The sequence below is a fragment of the Arachis ipaensis genome, chromosome B01 (assembly GCF_000816755.2).
Source record: "Arachis ipaensis cultivar K30076 chromosome B01, Araip1.1, whole genome shotgun sequence".
NCBI lineage: Eukaryota > Viridiplantae > Streptophyta > Magnoliopsida > Fabales > Fabaceae > Arachis > Arachis ipaensis.
In genome coordinates, this window is record NC_029785.2 from 125,013,409 (window position 1) to 125,033,791 (window position 20,383).

The following is a 20,383-nucleotide window of genomic DNA, read 5'->3' on the forward strand; positions in this document are numbered from 1 at the left end:
TTTGTATTATTCAATTTGCGGCTCTCAAAGGCAATAGGATGTCCTTCTTACATTAAAACTCTTCCAATAGTGTAGTCAAAAGCATTATAGACTTCAAACACCTTTGAATAGTTGGACAAATCTAGTACCGGTCCCTTTATGATAGTAGTCTTCAATTCATCAAAAGCCTTTTGACACTCCTCTGATCATTCCCAATATTGATTCTTCTTGAAAAGATCGATTAATGGTGCAGCCTTGGCGGAGTATCCCTTGATAAACCTCCGATAATAGTTATCCAACACAAGAAATAACCTCAATTCAAACACCTTATTTGGAGGCTCCCACTATTTTATAACCTTCACCTTCTCTTAATCCATGCATGAAGTTCTATCTTTTACAATGTGTCCCAAGAAGTTGACCTTATCCCTTACGAAAGAACACTTTTCTTTCTTCACATATATGTCATTCTCTCGTAAGATCTTGAATACGATTCGTAAGTGTTCTACATATTCCTCCAAGGTATTACTATAGATAACAATGTCATCCAAGAAGACCATTACAAACCAATCAAGGTATTGATGAAAGATATCGTTCATCAAATTATAGAATGTTGCAAGAGTATTGGTTAATCCAAAAGGAATCACTAACCATTCATACAATCCATACCTCGTGATACACGTGGTCTTAAACTCATCACCATCAACAATTCTCACTTGGTGAAACCTGAAGTCTAACTTCAAAAACCACTTGACTCTACCAAGCTTACTAAATAGATCAGATATCAAAGGAATATGGTTTTTGTTCTTGATGGTTACCATGTTAAGTACTCGATATTCGATGCATAGTCTCAACAAGCCATCATGTTTCTTTTGGAACAAGACTGGTATGCCATAGGGTACTTTCGATGGACGGATGAACTTAGTATTTAACAGATTATTGAGTTGCTTCTTCAACTCCTCAAGTTCATAGTTCTACATATATCTATACTTTTTTAGAATACTCTATGACCTTCCAGAGTCTTCTAGAATCTTCTAGAGTATTCTAAGACCTTTCGTGGTATTTTAGAATATTTCGAGACCATCTAGAATATTTTTAAACATCATAGAAAATTATACAAATACTGTTAAACCTATCATTCTAAAATTTACCCTGACATTTAGGTATCTCGTATTTGCTATACTGTAAAACTCTGTCATGTGAAAAACTAAAGTGAAATACTAAAATTAAGAAGAGATAAAAAATTAAGAGTAAATTGACAATTAGATCCTCAAGAATTTTGACCTTGGACTAATCACTCATTGAAGAATAGTATCAATTAGGTCTTCTATGATAACGAACGGTGGAAATGTATTTCGTTATCTACAGTGGTGCGTATTCTGTTGATGCCACATGAGCATATAAATGATGTAGTTTTAGATAGTGAAGCATTTATTATCTTTTAAGTTTTCATATAACCTTTATCAATCGCTCTTTATTTATCAATCCAACTAAAACAAGTGAATATTTTTTATAAATAAACACGTCACAATAGGTAACAATACTTTTCTGGAAAAGAATTAATACCATTATTATCATTTAATGAGAATACTATGTTACGAGCTAACGGGTATATAACAAGGAAAAGAAACGTCAACATCTCTTTAAGTCGTCATATTATGGCATTTGTAATACCTTACCACACAGAACCTTACGCGCAAGTCGTAAAGCAGAGGTGGCGAGGCATTACGACCTCTAAAAATAAAATATACATATACATAGTATAGTTGAGATGAATATATATTCGAGGAACCTTGAAAGAAAGCTTAAGCAAGAGTCGCAAAAATAAAAGCGCATCGCTCGCGTGAACATAAACCGAGAAAACATAAAAGGAAAATACATAAGTATATAAAGAGTAGAATGCCAAGAGTTACAAGATACCGAACTCCTGACTCAACCGCGAAGCTAAGGCTGGCCTGAGTATAAATACCTAGATATAGATAACCCAAAATATCCTAAAAAACATATTAAAACAACAACCTATTTCTCCACATCGACCTTTAAGAGGGACAAAATAAAGATATACATATAGAGAAGAATCTAAATACAGAATATAAAGCCTAATCTCAAAATACAGTGTCCCAATTATAGCACTTCGCTTGCAAAATAAACTCCAGACGCTTATCGAGGTGTCTCTCGACCTGCATCTAAAAACAACAACATATATATGGTATGAGAACTGGAGGTTTTCAGCATGATAACGGTCTCCGCATAAATAGTATATAAGGTCCCAGAAAAGCCAGAGGAAATCCTAGAACTCCGACACTTAAATAATAAAACTTAAAGAATTAAAATAAAAATCGTAAACAAGGGTGGTTTTCTAAGGTTCCTAAACTTAACCAAACTCTAACCAAAATCCTTATTCCTTCACCTTCCTCCAGTCCTCCCAACTCCAGTGGAACCACACAGAAAAACAAACAAACAAAGGCAAACACAATTAGAGTACAAGTAATGCAAGTAGCAAGTATAATAATTAGGCATACTAATTTACATAGGCACTCCCAATTAATACACAAACAAGCAAATCAAACATATGCATATGATGTATGCATGTCCTATGGCTGTTGAGTCTCATCTGTCAGTTATAAAGTCAAACCCGACATGTCCGGTAGCTAACTCTGAACAGAACACCAAACACGGAACAAGTGGGTCAACGCTGCAACCCTTACATCTTACCCGCGTACCCGGAGTAGGGGACAACCTCACCACTACCTCTTATCTAGGTGGTGTTATAGTTCTTAACCCGGAGCAAGTGGTGACAGAACACAGCCCTTGCATCTTATCCGAAGCCTCGAACTCTCCCGAAGCAAGTGGATAACACTACTGCATCTTATCCAGCTTATTGACTCTTACCCGGAGCAAGTGGATAACACCATTGCATCTTACCCGGAGTCACATACAGAAACACATTTTCATTATCATTACAATTTATTCTCATTCATCCATTCATTCTCAATTCATACCCGGAGCAAGTGGATTACACCACTATGTCTTACCCGGTCACGTATATCTCAAACATAATCATTCATCATCCTCTCAATCAAACTCTTTCACTATCATCTCATTCATTACCTTCATCGTCTCATCAAATCAGGTATCCCCTTCTTCAACTCGCTAACCCTTACTCCGTGACTTAAAACCTTACTAATACATTTTAATCAGAGTTTCTAGAGGTTTGGAACATCAGAGGATTGTTCAATAGTTCAAAAATAATGAATTTTCATCAAAACAACAGTTTCGAAGGTTTACAAGCTTGCCGAGAAGGTAAAACCGTGAAAAACAGAGTTTTAGTGCAAAACATGGGAGTGTGCGTACGCACGCAGGTAAAATCGGACCATGCCGCATATGCAGCTATGTGCTGCGTACGAGAAAGTGCTGGACAGAGGCCAACACCCGCGTCGCGTGCGTGTGTCGCGTATGCATCCAATCCAGTTTCCAGAAAAATGTTAAGAATGCAAAAACAGATTTTTGCACCTAACTTCCAATGTCCATAACTTCCTCTACAAAATTCAGATTTTCACAAACTTTATACCATTTTAAAACTCTTGAAATTATCTTTAATTTGAAATAGGTTTCATTCAAATTCAAAATCCGAGGCTTAAGTTATAAATCGCAGAAGTTCATTAAAAATCAAATTTTCATAAAAGTACCAAATCTCAAAGCTTTCAAAACTTTCCATTCCAAACCTTCTAAACTCTTACCAAAGCTACATCAATTCTCCACCATACACATAACCACTTTCATATCATAGCCAAACTCTCACCACAACACACATCAACAACATATATTCATCATAATATATTATCATCATCAAACACCAACAAAATCATCATTCAACGTAATCATCATTCATCAATTCAAATACACATTGCATTAATTAAAACCACTAAATTTACACCAACACACAATCCAAATTTGCTTCCTTCACTCATTTAACAATTCACATTCATTATCCTCTTCAAAATCATCAATCATCAATCTTTTTATTAGGATTGCTAACTTTTTAACATACATACATGCTTCTACCTATCTTATGGTCATCTAGCCTATGTTTTCACGAGACATTATATATTATTTACGAGAAACCAAAACCATACCTTGGTCGATTCCTCCCTAAGCTCAAAACCACCACAATTCAAGCTTTAAAGACTCCAATCCACACCCAATGATTCCAGCCACCAAAGGTCCAACAATCAAGCTCCCAACATCATTAATGTACTCCAAATCAATAATATTCAATTTAATCTCACAACATATCACTATAATCAACATTCAAGCTTACTAATTCACTAATCAACAAAAGGTTTAAGGTTCTTACCTTCACCCACTGATCCTTGAGCAATACCCACAAGGAATCAAGGCTAGTGAACCCCTGAAACATAAAAATTATCAAGGAATTGAGTTCCTCAAACCCTAAACCTGAATTTAACACACCGGTAGAAATGGAGCTAGGCAAACGCAAGTTACTTATAGTTTTATTTGGATGGAATTGAAGAGCTCGACGAGCTCGACGTGTGGCCACAAACAATATGCAATTCCGACCACCAGAGCAAAAGTTATCCCACTTTGAAGGTTATGCTTTCATGAAACCCTCTTCCTCTCTCTCACCCTTGCCCAGCGTGTTTCCCCCTTTCTTTTGGGGAAGAAGAGCTGTGCTCTTCACTTTAGTATTGTTGGGTTGGGCCTTGGGCCCAATACAGGTCCGGTTCAATCGGTTTGGTCCGTTTGGTCCAATCTTAGCCAAATTCTTTAAAATTAGTGTCTAAATTCGTATTTAATTATTTCTTCCATTACAAACTATAAAATTTAACCTTATAATTTTTTTAAATAATAATTAATTTATTGACCATCTATTTATTAATTTTGTAGGTTTTACAACATTAAAAAACGAATATCAAAGACATTAAATGTCTAATAACGCCGAACCGGAAAAACCGTATAAAGGGAAAGGGAAACTTAGTAGGTAAACATTTGTCCACTTTAGCATCTAAGAGCACTACTAACTTAAGCGTTAGAGTATCTTCGTAGGTAGCTCTCCTGGCCTGGAAACAATGTTGTACCAGTTAGGATCTCCTAAACTCATAAGCTTGTAACCCCAACTCAGATACAAATAGTCAGCGCCGTATGTGGGGATCCTACATCATTGTTTCCATGGCCGACCTCAAGTTACAATTAATTATCAACTGAAACACTCCTCACAATGAGAAGCTCCATGAAGATTGGCATGAAATTGATCCCAACACTATTGAAAAGAAGCCAATTCCCCCTGGATTTGAGCAGCAACCAATCCAGAATGTTGGAGAACAACATCTGGTAGGGTTAGGGGAAATTATGTGCGAATAATCCAAGAAATGCAACATCACATGCAGGAGCTGGAGCATCGATTGGTAGAATAGTCTATGTCACAACACTCTCGATCCCGGAGTCACACAAGGGATCGACGAGATAGTCGCGCTAGAAGGTCGTTAGATTGTAACAACAGACATAGGAGGGACTCCACATGACGTGATGAGCAACATCGTGACCCAGGGAAAAGGGATATAGTTGGTTCTCATTCTCCCCAATCTAGAAAGAGGCAAGCTCCAGAAAAGATCCCATGTCCTAAAAGGCATAAGGATATCCCGGGAACACATTATTATGGAACAGACTCCATTTGCTTTACACGTGCTTTAGGTCTGTTTATCAAAACACTTTGATAAGCTAACTAACTTGAAGTCCAAACGGAAGTCAGATCCTCAAGAGCATATAGATACATTTGAAGTAAGAATGAATATGGAAGGGATCGAAAATGCCATTAGATGTAAAGCTTTTCCTGTCACACTATCTGGACCAACCATGGCACAGTTCAACATTCTTCCTTCCGGTTTTATATCATCGTTTGATGATGTAAAGATAAAGTTTTTAGCATACTTCACGACTAGGAGGACTCAAGCTAAACACCCGATCTCATTACTTGGTATAGAATAGAGAATGGGTGAAAGCATTCGGGATTATTTGGATCGCTTTAATAAGACTTTACTAGAAGTCAACACACGAACTTTTGAGGTTGTGTGTTTGTTCCTAGTTGCAGACTTGTTAGAAGGGAATTTTTGGAGACACTTGACTTCCAAGAATGTAAAATCTATGGAAGAAATCCATCAGATCGCCTTAAAGTATATGAGGGATGAAGATGTCTCGAAAGTGATTGTGACCAAGAGGAAAAACCTCGCTCCATCACCTAATAAGGTCAGGACGTCGGGATAAGCTACACCCCCAAAACCGTCAACCCCGCAAGTTGGAAAGTTTTTAAACTATACTCCATTGGTGGCCTTATTAGCGAAAGTTTATCAGCAAGTGTCTCACAGGGGTATCCTCCCTAAAGCAAGACAAATACGATCAAGGGCTTCTTTGAATAAGTCACAATATTGTGACTATCATAAATCCTATAGTCATCAAACTGAAGATTGCATCGATTTAAAGGATACATTGAAACAAGCAATTCAAGATGGGAAACTTCCCAAATTTATTCAACACATTAGGTCGCTCAGACGGCAAAATGATGATGAAGACCAAAATATGCAGAAATGGATTGCCTAAATCTAAGAATGTCATTAAAAGATATGTTAAAGCAGTAAATTCAGAGGTCCTGGAAGTAACCAGCATCCCTACTGTACAATACACATCGGATGATTTTCAGTTCACCATATCAGATGATGATGAGCCATCAGTAATTACTGGAAAATTAGGAAATTACATTATAAGAAGAATCCTAGTAGACACTAGGGCAGATTCAAATTTTCTTTTTAGGAACGCTTTTGATGCATTGGGGTTGAAGGACTAGCACTTGAAGTCATACCTTCCTGGAATAGTGGGATTAAGAGATCACTACATCAAGCCTCATGGGGGTATTGATCTCCTATTTACCGTAAGGGAAGGTCCAAACGTTAAAGTGGTTCTAGCAGAATTTGTCATTCAGAAGGATTCAACAACTTATAATGTGATCCTCGAAAAGAAGACGTTGAATGATTTGTCTGCGTTTATTTTAACAAAATTCCTGGTCATGAAGTATATAACCTCAGAAGGTCGGGTGGCAACTATTCAACGAGATCGGGTAGCCGCCATGAAGTGCAATAAAGCGAGTTTGTCCTTGAGAGACAAAGCTAAGGATTCTACTGGCATATTTCTTGTTAATATGGACTCCCGAATTCAAGAGAAGTCGAGACCAGAACCCAATGGAAATTTGGAAAAGTTTCATATTGGAGATGTTGTATAAAGATACAGCAAAATTAATAAGGATCTACTTTATCCCCTGAAGTCGAAACTTTAGGGTTTCTTAAGAGGTAATGTAAATTTATTTGCATGAGAACCTTTTGATATGTGCGGGATAAATCTCAAATTTATGTCCCACCAACTTGCTATTAATTCTACGTTTAAGTCTGTTGTGCAACAACGTCGAATGATGTCGTCTGATCGAACTTTTGAGGTCAAGAAATAGGTTCAAGAGTTGTTGGATGCTGGATTTATCAGAGAATTAACTTATTCTACGTGGTTGCCTAATATAGATAACATGATAAATTCTATTTCAGGATATCATATACTCAGTTTCTTAGATGCTTATATTGGGTATAATCAGATACTTATCCATAAACCTGATGAAGATAAAACCTCTTTCATTATCCCGGAAGGGATTTACTAATACCGTAATACTTTTTAGTTTGAAAAATATAGGGGCCACTTATCAGGGGTTGATGGCCAAAGTGTTCAAACAGCAAATTGGGAAGAACATGAAAGTCTATATCGACAATATGTTGATAAAAACTAAAGAAGACTCCGATTTGATTACTGATTTGAAAGAAATCTTTTGCTTCCAACTTCACAAGATGAGGTTGAACCCAGCAAAATACGTTTTTGGAGTTTGGAGAGGTAAATTTTTAGGTTTTATGGTAACTCAAAAGGGAATAGAAGCTCATTCTGAGAAGTGTCAGGCTATACTCGACATGTCAAGACCTTAGAGCCTTAAAAAAGTTCAGAGACTTACAGGTTGGTTAGTCGCTATATCAAGATTTTTGGGTGCTTCTGCTGAAAAAACGAAGCCGTTTTTTAATTTAATGAAAAAGGCATGGATTTTGCTTGGACAGAGGAGTGTGAGATTGCCTTCCAATATTTTAAACAATTATTGCCGTCTCCTCCTATTTTAGCGAAACTAGAACCTGAAAACCCATTTTATTTGTATTTGTCTGTGATTAAGGAAACTATAGCTTCCACTTTAGTATTGGAAAACGAGAGTAAACACCAATGGCCTGTCTATTTTATAAGTAAGGTTCTTCAATTACATGAATTAAGATATTCAAAATTAGAAAAATTGGCTTTTGGTTTGATTACGTCGGCGCGTCAGTTACGGCAATATTTTCAAAGCTATTTAATTATAGTACGAGCCGATAAGCCGATTCGAAAGGTTTTGCAAAAAGCATATTTGACAGGTTGGATGTTGAGTTAGTCCATAGAGTTATCCTAATTTGATATACAATATAAACCATGTTATGTTATCAAAGACTAGACAATGATAGATTTTTTTACCGAAACGACAAATTAAAGGATATTATTAACATTTAACGAAAAGACTACGTTACGAACTAAAGGATATATCATGAGAAAAAGAAAACGTTAAAACCTCTTTAAGTCACCATATTATGATAATAAAAAATAGATATCGAAGACAGTAAATATCTAATAACATCGAACCGGAAAAATGATATAAGAAAAAGAGGAAACTTAGCAAGTAGATATCTACCTATCTTAACACTTAAAAACACTATTAACTTAAGCATTAGAGTGTATTCGCAGATAATTTTATCTCCTGACCTAAAAATAATATTGTGCCAATTAAAATATCCAAAACTCATAAACTAGTAACTTTGATTCAGATACAAATAAAGATATATAAATATCATTATTAAATTTTACGTAATAAATTAATAAAAAATTATCACCATTTATTATTGTAAATGGCCAAATGAAAAAGAAAAATTTCTTCGGACACTAATTATCCGAAATCAAAATCTTCCGGGACGTGGCTGTGACTTTATTCAAGAATTAAAGATACTTTGGGTTCCTGCTTTATGCTGAAAAGTCTTCTGATACTTTAGATTCGGAAGCTTCCCTTTTTTCTGCATCTTTATTTCTAACATATAATAGTAGTAAGGGAAAAATAAATATCAACCATGCCACTAATCACGAGAACATTCAATTTAATCCAGAGAGAGAGAGTGTGTGTGTTTTGAATTAACTATTCTCTCAAGAAGATTCAATTTATCAAATGTAAATTTAATTCACAGAGAATTTGTTTCCAGGTGAGAGGGGGGGTTAGGTTAGGCCCGCCATTCTTGAATCTTGAGTTTTGACTCTCCTCTCTTTAATTATATATAATGCACCCTCCTTTTCTTCATTAGACCTTTCTCTCCGTGCGTGTTTCTCTCCGTTCTTCAAATTTCTCGTTAGCGGTATCAGTAACATTGAAGCAAAATAGCAAATTAAAGTGCGAAGAAAATTGAACCTAAGCAAGCTGCGACAAAGGCTTATCCCCAATTGAAGTGGGTTTGTGTTGTGTTCACATTCACGCCACCAGTTTCTGGGCTTGTTGACTCTTCATTCATTCTCAGCAACAAGGAAATGGGGCTTGTTCCCGAGGAAGCCGTCAAAGAGTTGCAAGCATCAATGGATCAAGGTTTCTCCTTTACCTCTCTTTCTTCTTTTTCTTCTCATTATGGGCTCCTCACTTGTTTTCTCTTTTGCTGAACTCCATTTCCCATCAATGGCAGTTGAGGAGCCATTGAAGAAAACATTCCAGGTTAGCATTTCTCCTATTTTCCTTCTGCATTCATTCTTCATCCTTTCTTTCTTCCTTCCTTTCTTTCTGCTCTAACCGATCGGTTCAAAATTCTTCAAGTCAAATTCATTCCTTGACTTTTTGACCTTCCAACTTTTCTCCCGACCACAGTTATTGACTTTGAATTAAAATTACTTCATGGGTTTTGCTACTAGGAAACTATGCTGATTTTGACAGTTTATATATTGTTTTTTTTTATCTGCATTAATTTTTGTGTTCTTGTATGGCCTGTTAGAAAGCTCGCTGCTTTGTAGGTTTTGTGAGATAATGGATTCTCTTAACATAGCTCGAGTCCCTGAAAGTGAAATCTTTGTCTTTGCTGGTGATTTGAATATTTGGCACAATATGTAAAATGTTTCAATTTTTAAGTATCTACTCTTTCTTGTGTTTCACACTTTCACTCAGTTTCTTAATTATATACTGATCAACACAAGAGTAATAATTTCTGTCTATATTAGTATTGACTAAAAGTTGGCTGAAAAAGCTAATAACTCTTCCTTCTAAATTCGATATAATACATTTGTTCCTTCTCCTTTTCTCTCTCTCATTGATTTTACTTGCTTTCATTGATAGAATGTTCATCAAGGATATGTCACTCAAACTCTAGTGCGGTTTTTAAAAGCAAGAGAATGGAATCCTTCCAAGGCCCATAAAATGGTAAGATACATAGTGCAAGTGTCCTTTTTGTTTAATCTTTTGCTTGCTAATATCTTCTTCACTGTAAGTTAAAACTAAGTAACATGATGTTGTACTGTGTTTCAGTTGGTTGATTGTTTAAACTGGAGAGTTCAAAATGATATTGACAACATCTTATCTGTAAGTAATGAAGTTTGTTTCCTGCTATCCTTTTTTTTTTTTTCTTTTGCTAAGTATACAGTGTGTCTCATTAGTGCTGTATTGGTTTTTTCTTTTACATCACATAAATCTTTTTGGTGATTCTTTTCAGAGACCAATTATTCCTCCTGATTTATACAGAGCAGTGCGTGATTCACAACTCATAGGTTTGTCAGGGTACTCAAGAGAGGTACTCATTCTCAAGCATATTCTTTTTCTCATTCCATTTCATCGTAGTTGTGCTTCAAAACAGAAAGCAACCTGACATTATTGCAATTGTTAGTGAAACATTGGTTTTATGACCACATACTTACATTGACGTTGATTAAATAATATTGTTTAGTTGACTTATTTCCCTGTTTATTTTCCTCTAGGGTCTTCCTGTCTTCGCAATTGGTGCTGGGCTTAGCACATTAGATAAAGCATCTGTAAGTTTAATTATTAGAAGAAAAGAAAAAGGACACTGCTTTATTTTTTCGGGTACAGTATACATTAATCTTCAGGCTTTTGATTCCAATCTCTTCTGGCATTATTTTGTATGTTTGTTTGAATGCAGGTTCATTATTATGTGCAGTCTCACATTCAAATTAATGAATATCGTGATCGAGTAATCTTGGTGAGCAGTAGTCTTTGGAATATTCTTCTGTTAACCAGTTATTAGTTATAGGAGACTTTCTTCCTTTTTGTTTTGACACATATATGGCTGCAGCCTTCTGCGTCGAAGAAGCATGGGCGGCCTATTACCAAATGTATAAAGGTTTTAGATATGACAGGATTGAAGCTGTCAGCCCTGAACCAGATTAAGGTACTTATTTAGTTCATACGGCCACTTGATCCAGCAAGACTAGCATGCCCATGATTAATTATGCACTGAATTTATTTATGTTCCTTCTTGAAGTTATATATGGATTGTGAATAGAATGGCTTGTGAAGAATTGGTATGCTGGAGAAGTGTGTGCTCATGTAAAAATGGTTGTTATCAGATCAGGATTAGTAACTGGTAGTATATCTGAAAGTGCTTAACATGCACAAAATTTTGTTCCAGATTGGAGTCTTTGCTCATTGCTTTATGAAAAATGACATAATGAAGTTTCTTCTCTCCTCCCTTCCGTGAGTTTAATGGCTATATATCTTGCTGACTTGTTTATGCTGTTGCAGTTGTTAACTATTATATCATCCATTGATGATCTGAACTACCCCGAGAAGACAGAAACTTATTACGTTGTAAATACCCCATACATATTTTCAGCTTGTTGGAAGGTAAGAAGACATTATTCTGTACAACCTTGTTTCCTGTGCGAAATTGCTACTTTAAATGGCAGTTGCTTTCTGCTGAGCACCTATTGAGACACCAGCATGATGTTAAACACTTAGCATTAGCAGGTTGTGAAGCCACTTTTACAAGAGAGGACAAAAAGAAAAGTGCAGGTGTTACCAGGCTGTGGGCGAGAGGAGTTGTTGAAGGTAGAGACAGTCTTGGTTATGTGGTTTCCGCATTCTTTTTCTACGTTGCCTAATTGAATCTAATAAAGAAAACTTGGTATGTAGATCATGGATTACTCATCTCTGCCACACTTCTGCAAAAAAGAAGGCTCTGGATCATCCAAGCATTCAGGGAGAGGAAGTGAAAATTGCTATTCCTTGGATCACCCCTTTCACCAACAGCTCTACAGTTACATCAATCAGCAAGCCAGACTCCGCGAATCTGTTGAACCCATCAAGCAGGGATCCTTTCATGTAGATTTTCCGGAGCCGCCGGCCGAAGGTGAAGAAGCATCAATTGCCAAGACTTTAGAGTCAGAGTTACAGAAGTTTCATAATGGCAATGGAGTTTCAGACCTCAAAATCATTGATGACTAATACTTGCATTCAGGATTTGCATTGATGAGTTAACATCTAAGGCTTTGTTGAATCTCTTGATCATCTGATCTTTGACAGTACTACTAATCATCCATATTTCTACTATCAGGATTACAGGAATTACTCAGCCATATTTTTGTTTGTTTTAGAAATTCAGAGGTAGTAGCCAGATTAGATATATCATTTGTCCATTTCTTTGCAGATATAATATATCAAATTGAAAGTATTGTATAGAGAAATAAGTAGGAATAAAAATACATTCTTATTTGTGGCTAAAGTATTGTTGTTTACATAATACTTTACTATTAATGTTAGTCTCAGAATATAATCAATTCATCACATCCAATTCATTTATGCGCCAGTGTTTTGTTTCCCATTTGTTATTACAATATAAAATAATCATGTCCTTTGTCCTCGTTAATTAAAAAGGCTCTTGAAATTGATGGACATGACATTCATAATTTAAGCACAGCAGTGAAGTGTAGTTTAAACAAAGCCAGTGGACTGAGTTTGATTGTTATTGTGTTAAAATATGAAGTGCTAGATTTATATTTCATACAAGAATTTCTCCAATGAGAATGTTTGATGCTCAAGCCTCCTAATGTCTCAATATATATTAGGCGAGTTGGTTTGGTTTTAGAAGCATTCTAAGAATCCTGATTATTTGGTACGACTAGATTGTGAATTTGTGATGTTGATGATGTTTTGTTACTTCCTGAAATAACACATGGTACTTTTAACCATCGTTGACTTTGCAAAAGTCTACATAATGTGCAGTAAGGAACGATAGACAACTATGTCTACATTTTAAGTTTACCTGACTGAAGAGGCAGAAACTTTACTTTAAAGTTATCACCTAGGAGCAAGAGTATGTATACAATGATAATTGGCATTTTTTGCACAATGTTTTTTCAATGAAAAAAAGGAAGCCTTAAATGTTTCCAAGCGTACTATGAGAGATGCTGATACATAAAGTGAGTGGTGGTTCACTGCAAGGAGTGTTCCTTTGTTATAATGAATGAATGAAAGAATGAGTCAATCAATCTCACAAGCATCTGTTGGTGGATTTCACTTTCTAGATGCTAAGTGACACTGATCTTGAAGAGCTCTCTGAGAAATCCATCATCTTGGAGGAAACATCTGATTTTTGCTTTTGTTGGCGCCACCTCATAAGTTCATTCTCAAATGCCTCCTTTGCAGAATCCGCCATCTCTGCATGCCACAAAGCCATCTCCGTTGCAGCCTTTATCTCCTGAATTGCTTTCAGATTAGCTTGCACCTTCATATCCACTTCATTCTTCCTCATGCAAATTGCTTGTAACTCAGCCTTGGCAGCTGCCTCTTTCTCATGAACCAAATCTTCACACTTCTTGATTTTTTCATTCATTGTTTCATACTCATTCTTTGACAATTTGATCCTAGCACCGGTTTTCAAGTTTGTGACTCTGGCTTGCACTTCAGCCAGATGCTCCATCTCCACAAGGGCTCTTTGTTCTGATGCTTTTGCTTCCTTAGCCTCCTTCATAGCAATTTGGAGCTTAATCCCTTGCTCTTCAGACACTGCCCGGGAATTTTTAGCCTCCTGCTTCAGCTCTTGAGCCTTACTGCTCATCTCTTCAGCTTCTCTCTTCGCTTCGTCTGCCTCCTTTTTTAGTTTCCGGATTTGCAGACTCTGCTCGTAATAGGTTTCAGCTTCCTTCTCCTCCTCAGAACCAGGCTTAGGCTTTGCCATTGCCATGCTCCCTTGCAGTTCTTCAGCAAGGGAAGAAGCAAGATCTGCTGCTGCCTGTTCCTTCTCCCTCACTTCATCCTGCTCCTTCTTCACATGTTTTAGTTCTTGCCTGAGAGTATACACAAGGTTCTTGAGGGAGTTTTCCTCTGCAACAATGTCTTGCAGTGTCTTTGTTGCTTCTTTGAGCTCTGCAGTTACAATTCTCACAGTTTCCATCTCAGAAGCATGGATCTTTCTCATCTGCTCGTGAAGAGCCTCAATCTCTGCACTTGCTTCAGCAAGTTTGGCATCTAGACTCTTCACTAGCTCTGGATCATACTGGCTGTTTAAGGCCTGCAATTTTTCCAATGCTCCTTCCTTAGCACTTCTGTAGAAGCCTAGTTGGGCTTCTCTTTGTCCTGTGACATTTGATTGCTGTTCTTCTTGTTCTGCTGCCTCAGATGAAAGCTTCATTTGCTCAATTGATGCTCTCACCTTCATGTTTGCGATTTCACTCGAGAGTTCGCTGATCCTTTCGGAGTTGAGTTTTGCCGAACGCTGAGCGTCTACTGCTGCCTGCAGTGCTGCCAGCTTTGCCTCCAAAGCTGCATCAAAATCTTGCCTGATCTTGGTGAGGTCTTGCTTAGAAGCATCTAGTTCATTTATGGTTACCGTGTACTTCTTCCTTGCATTTTCCACTTCACGTTTCCATGCCTCAAATCCTATGGCTTTTACGGACAGCGACTTTAGCGACTTCTCGAGTTGTTTTCCCTGATTCTGCACAGCCTGAGCAGCATTGATCACCGATTGCTTGGATTCTCTCATGTTGGACAGCTTTCTTGTCAAATTCTTGAGTGTCATCCTTGCCTTCTCAAGGTCTGACAGCGCTTTTGCTTTCGCCGTCTCGGCATTGTCCAGCTGCTTCTTTATCTTGCTCAACTCTTTTTGTGCCAAGACAAGCTGTGTCTCCTTCTCAAACACATTCTGCAACCATAAAAGAAGAGCCAAACAATATATCTATAAATATATATTCCTTATTCAACATCCATCATCTAGATTGTGAGTTTGTAAAATTGCCTACAGATCCAAGAACATTGCATATCATTTATCTATGTAATAATTGAATTTTGGTATCTTAATTGATGAATACCTCTGAAGATCTTCTCTTGATAGAAAATCTGTCCTTGTGGAAGGCTACTTCTCCAAACAAACTAACAGCAGCTTTGACGGATTGGAACGGAGCCGTTGTGTCAATCTCTCCCACCTCTCCTCTTGGAGAAGCTGCCTTCCTTGTGTACCCGTGCATTTTCTTTGATCCTTCTAATTACCTGCACCGCACTGCACCACACCACAATTCATATAATATTTTATTGATAACCGTTTCTAGCACACAGATCTTGACATGCATGATATAAAAAATGCACAACAAAATATGCAAGCTTTTCAAACGGCATTTTCTTATTACTATGTACAAATAATATGATATCTTACGTGAAAGACACAAAGATGATGAAGAAGGCAGAAGAGAGAGAGAGAGGGGGGCCCGGGGAAGGTAGGAACTCAAAAGAACTCCCCAGAAGAAGAGGAAGAGGTTCCTTTGAGCCCAAGCTTTTCCCTCCTATACACGTATGCGAAGGCTTCAGGGACCCTTCCCCTTTGACAATGTGTTTGAATAAATCTGCAGCGACGTACATTTCGCTTTGCCTATTTTGGCTCATCTCACAGACAGGTTTGTGGTCATTACAGGGTGGTGTCAAAATACTATTTTGAAATTTCTCTCCCGGGGTATTTTCGGAATATCATTAGTAAGTATGCCACGCTGGACATAGTGAAACACCACAGGATTAACTTTAACTTTAACTTTAACCTTAACCTTATCCATAACATCATGTATATGATCTGTTATTGTTATTATGGGGATGGGGATTGTCTTTCTCTTTTCTTCTCTTGTCCATGAATTGAATTGTTACAGCCAATCCTTTGATAAGATTTGACTCCATACCATACATAACATAACCAACAAGTAGAAATCAACTACAATTTCATGTAATTACGTAACGATAATATTCCTAACTGTGATAGTGGTCATGTTACATGCCTAAATGATATGATATATGAGTTCGTTATTTTGTAATTTGTAAAAAATGATGAAATAAAAAAATAATAAAAATGTTTAAGGATAGACAAAATTTATTATTTTTTATCATCATTTTTAGCCACCAATTCAATTTATTTAGTTTAGTAATTGAATACAACTCTGCTACGTTAACATCAATCTAATTTTTTTGATAATGGATTGGAGGAATGTGTTATGCATAATTATAAAAAATTGGTGTGTTTCTTATGGATATGGAGACAATTTATTTTTTTAATTAGAACTTATAGATTGGAGGCTTAGATTTGGGTGGAAGTAGAAAATTGAGGGTCAAATTTTGGATAGAAGTAAAAAACTGAGAGTCGATTTTGAGTAGGGGTAGAAAACTGAAGATCGATTTTGAATAAAAAAAACAAAACAGAATTCAAAAAACGCAAATTGGAGAGTCCGATTTGCTTGCTCAAAAAATTTTCAGTATTGGAATACAAATCTAACCCTCGGATTTGTAGTATTCATATAAAATAAAAATACGCTAAGTTTTTACATTATTAAAAAATACTACTTGTACTACAATATAAAAAATAAAATCTCTACTTCTAACTCATTAGGTTAAACATTGATGTCCAAAAAGACAAAAACAATAAATTTTGCTCACTTTTTAATATTTCTCTAAAAATAAAATGCTTTTAAAGTTGAGAAATAATATTTGTACAAAACGAAAGTCAAAAAACAAAAAAAAAATTGGAGATCAAATTAAAATATAGGACTAGAGGATGAGAGAGTGAGAGCGTGAGAGAGTGAGAGCATGGGTGGGAAACACCGGGAGGGGTAGATCTAGAGAACATGACAAAGATCCGAGGGTTTGGAACCGAGAAGAGTATCGGCGGCTAGAGCATGAGTCCTACTCCATTTTTGTGAGCAACCTTCCTGAAGACATATCAAAGAGAGAGTTATACCAATTGTTCAACTGGACAGGATGCATCAATAATATATATCTATCCCGGAAAACAAAAAAGTGGACGGGTATACTTTTTTGCCTTCATTCAATACACAATGAAAGGAGGGACGTTGAAAGCTATAGCGAAAATGAATCGAATGAGGCTGAAAGGTAAGGTTGTATTTGTGGAAGAGGCTAAATACAGAAGGATGTCAGAAACGTCCAACATAACTAATGGACAATGAGTAGAGGCCACGAAAAACCTCACGAATCAGAAGCCACATGGAGAAGGGGTGCCGAATGATGCTTTGTCATCTGGACATGCTTTACAGAAGAAGGTCGAAAAGGACCCGCTCGGAAATGGATGGACGAAGAAGGTAGAGGTAGGAGTGGCTAAGGAAAATTTGGAATGGCTGCAACGAAGTCTTGTAGGGGGCACGACCAAGCCTATTATCTTTGAATCTTTGAAGGAAAGGGTCGCGATAAACTTGCCTAATGTTGTCCAAGTTAGGGAGTTGGGGGCGTACAAAGCTCTTCTAACTTTTGATAGCGCTATACATGCTGAAGAGACATACACCTTGAACATGAATCATCTCCTACAGTTGTTCCACAATGTATGGAGATGGGAGGAGTCGGAGCATAATGAAACTCATAGAGTGTGGCTTGAATGTTTTGGGGTTCCCCTACATGCATGGTCTATTGACACATTCAAAACGATAGGGGGCCAATGGGGTGAAGTAGTTGGGTGTGATAGGAAGACGAAATTATGCAATTCGTTCACTGTAGGTCAAGTGCAAATTGATACGTGTGTCATGGACGTCATCCAGGAATGGATCCATATAATAGTTGGTACTGGGCGCTTCGATGTTTTGGTGAAGGAGGTTGGACATGAGGCGTGTAACCTACAGTGCACGGAAAGACTTGGTGATGAAGGGATAGTAAACGGTGAGCAAAAGAACAACGTTAAAGCAAGTAAGAGGCCAGGGGTGGGTATATGGCAGAGATATCAAGCAGAATGGTCGCAGGAGGATGGTCAAGATGAAGAGATGTTGATGAAGGTAACACAGGGAGAGGAAGAAGACAAGGGTGGATTAGTAATTCCAACTAAGATTTTGAATGAATGGTCTAACGGCGGTAATCATCACAATCGCTTGAATATCGTAACATATCAAGCAGTTAATGGCAACATTCAAGGTTTGCATGATTTGGGGGCAGGAACCGTTATGGATGATGAGGCAGATTCTGAGAGAACAGTTTCATGCGCGTTAAATGGTCTGATAAGGGGGTCCACAAAAGGGGAAAAATCCACTTTCTTAAGCAAGGATTGGGCCAGCCGAAACAAAAAGGGTGAGGAGGGAACTAAGATCTTTTTGGGCCTAACATCATGTGAAGGATGCGGTGCTGCGTCTGGGCCTGCGAGAGGGAGTCCGGGTCGGGCTCTACTCCTTCCTCTCAATGACGTGAGCGAAGGGGCTAGAAGCAGCCATCATCGCAGGGCACCCGTAGACGGTGCATGCGACACAATCGCTGTGGCTGGCCACGGGGAAAGCTGGCGGACAGCGGACGTCGGAAGAAGGCTGCGCCGCAGTGGGATGCACGCACCAGGACCGACGACATCGACCCGGTTGGGACAACTCATGACAGACCCGAGATGGAGGATGATGGCAGGGATAAGTTGGAGGCAACGAATCAGATTCGGAAGGGAGCAGGTGCGACTGGTGACTTGAACGAGGTGGGTGCGGAGGGAGCCGTGCAAAAGATTGGTAGTATCACTCAAAAGGGGCACGAAGGACCAGCGTATTGAGAGGCAACCAGTGACGATCTTGTACTGGGTGGAGGTGGTGGTCAAATTATTGTTCACAGTGGAAGGATGATGGATCTCGGACATGATGAGGGTGGCTCTGAAGGGAATGACCTTGGGCATGAGGAATGCTACTAAAGACAGTGACACCCATTGTTCGAATTTGGAGGAGCAGATATTGAAGAACAGAAGGACCTGGGAGTTGGCAAAAGAGTCAGGTGCAATGCTGCTCAATGAGGAAGATGACTTTATGGCAATACTCTAAGCGCAAAACGAAGAAATAGCCTGCAAAAGAAAAATGGCAAAGCAGAAGAAAAAGCTGAGATGTTGCAGACCCAAACATGAAAAAAAGGTGTGTCAAAAGATTTTAAAATGATTTTTAGTTCTTAGAATGTTAGGGGGTTACAGGGTGATGGAAAGATAAGAATGGTGAGGGACTTAAAGAATAAACATAAGGTAGATTTGTTGGGTTTGATTGAGACTAAAAGACAGATAGTGACGAAATTTTATGTTGCAAGAATATGGGGACAAGATGGTGCGGGATGGGAATATGTTAGTTCTAATGGTGCATCAGGTGGACTTTTGTTAATATGGGATGAATCAGTATTTAAAATCGATCACTGTTATAAGGGGGAGAGATGGTTGTGTGTTGAAGGAGTCCTGGTAAAGAGTTGTTTCAATTGTGTTTTTTTCTTGGTCTATGGTGCACATAGTAGGGATGCGAAGATACAGATGTGGGAAGAGCTGAGCTATATGGCTGGGTTATGTCAAGTTCCTGGTTGTTACATGGGAGACTTTAATAAAATCATACAGGTGGAAGAGAGACAAGGTACTGCGGTTCTACCTCGGTCTGCGGAAGATTTTAAGAATTGGATACAAGATATGCATTTAGTGGATTTGCCACTCTCTGATTGAAAGTTCACATGGTTTCAGGGACGTTCTTGTAGCAAGATTGATAGAGCTCTGGTTAGTTTGGAGTGGTTAGAGAAGTTTTTCGAGACTCGGTTACGAGGTGGGTCAAGGGGTTTGTTAGATCACTGTCCTATAATAGTGGAAGACAAGAAGTTGAAGGGAGGTCCAAGGCCGTTCCGAAGCTTACATTCCTGGTTTACACATGAAGGCTTTCTCAGAATGGTTAAGGAGGAGTGGAGAGGATTAGGGGAGATGCAGTTTACAGATAAATTGAAGGCTTTGACGGTTTCGTTAGGGAGGTGGCATAGGGCCAATTTTGGGGAGATGGACAAGAAGATTACGAAGTTTGAGAA

The 20,383-nt window shown here is 37.9% G+C and overlaps 2 protein-coding genes across 5 annotated transcripts; one reads left to right on the top strand and one right to left on the bottom strand.

Annotated features, from left to right (window-relative positions):
• On the top strand, nt 9,129-12,851 carry LOC107636954 (phosphatidylinositol/phosphatidylcholine transfer protein SFH9). Of its 2 annotated transcripts, XM_021103588.1 has the most exons (11): nt 9,129-9,718; nt 9,813-9,841; nt 10,454-10,537; nt 10,643-10,696; nt 10,827-10,904; nt 11,089-11,142; nt 11,271-11,330; nt 11,424-11,519; nt 11,873-11,974; nt 12,098-12,178; nt 12,263-12,851. In XM_021103588.1, exons 1-11 carry the CDS (start codon nt 9,664-9,666, stop codon nt 12,572-12,574), a joined length of 1,005 nt encoding a protein of 334 aa, XP_020959247.1. In that variant the 5' UTR covers nt 9,129-9,663; the 3' UTR covers nt 12,575-12,851. The 2 variants fall into 2 exon arrangements, with proteins under 2 accessions (XP_020959247.1, XP_020959251.1); XM_021103592.1 differs by lacking the exons at nt 9,129-9,718; nt 9,813-9,841 and adding an exon at nt 9,863-10,202.
• LOC107636937 (WEB family protein At1g12150-like) lies at nt 13,287-15,946 on the bottom strand. Of its 3 annotated transcripts, XM_016340410.2 has the most exons (4): nt 15,777-15,946; nt 15,436-15,623; nt 15,243-15,269; nt 13,287-15,134 (listed from the first exon to the last, which is right to left on the bottom strand). In XM_016340410.2, exons 2-4 carry the CDS (start codon nt 15,589-15,591, stop codon nt 13,650-13,652), a joined length of 1,668 nt encoding a protein of 555 aa, XP_016195896.1. In that variant the 5' UTR covers nt 15,592-15,623; nt 15,777-15,946; the 3' UTR covers nt 13,287-13,649. The 3 variants fall into 3 exon arrangements, with proteins under 3 accessions (XP_016195896.1, XP_020959244.1, XP_020959243.1); XM_021103585.1 differs by having other exon boundaries at nt 13,287-15,269; nt 15,436-15,613; nt 15,777-15,944; XM_021103584.1 differs by having other exon boundaries at nt 13,287-15,269; nt 15,777-15,944.

Bases quoted from the DNA above. Each gene is read 5' to 3' on its own strand.
- LOC107636954 (XM_021103588.1), top strand. From the start codon at position 9,664: ATGGGGCTTGTTCCCGAGGAAGCCGTCAAAGAGTTGCAAGCATCAATG. The intron at 9,719-9,812 runs GTTTCTCCTTTA...CATCAATGGCAG, and splicing joins GCAAGCATCAATGGATCAAG to TTGAGGAGCCATTGAAGAAA. The intron at 9,842-10,453 runs GTTAGCATTTCT...TTTCATTGATAG, and splicing joins CATTGAAGAAAACATTCCAG to AATGTTCATCAAGGATATGT.
- LOC107636937 (XM_021103585.1), bottom strand. From the start codon at position 15,591: ATGCACGGGTACACAAGGAAGGCAGCTTCTCCAAGAGGAGAGGTGGGA. The intron at 15,270-15,435 runs GTATTCATCAAT...TTATGGTTGCAG, and splicing joins TCAAGAGAAGATCTTCAGAG to AATGTGTTTGAGAAGGAGAC.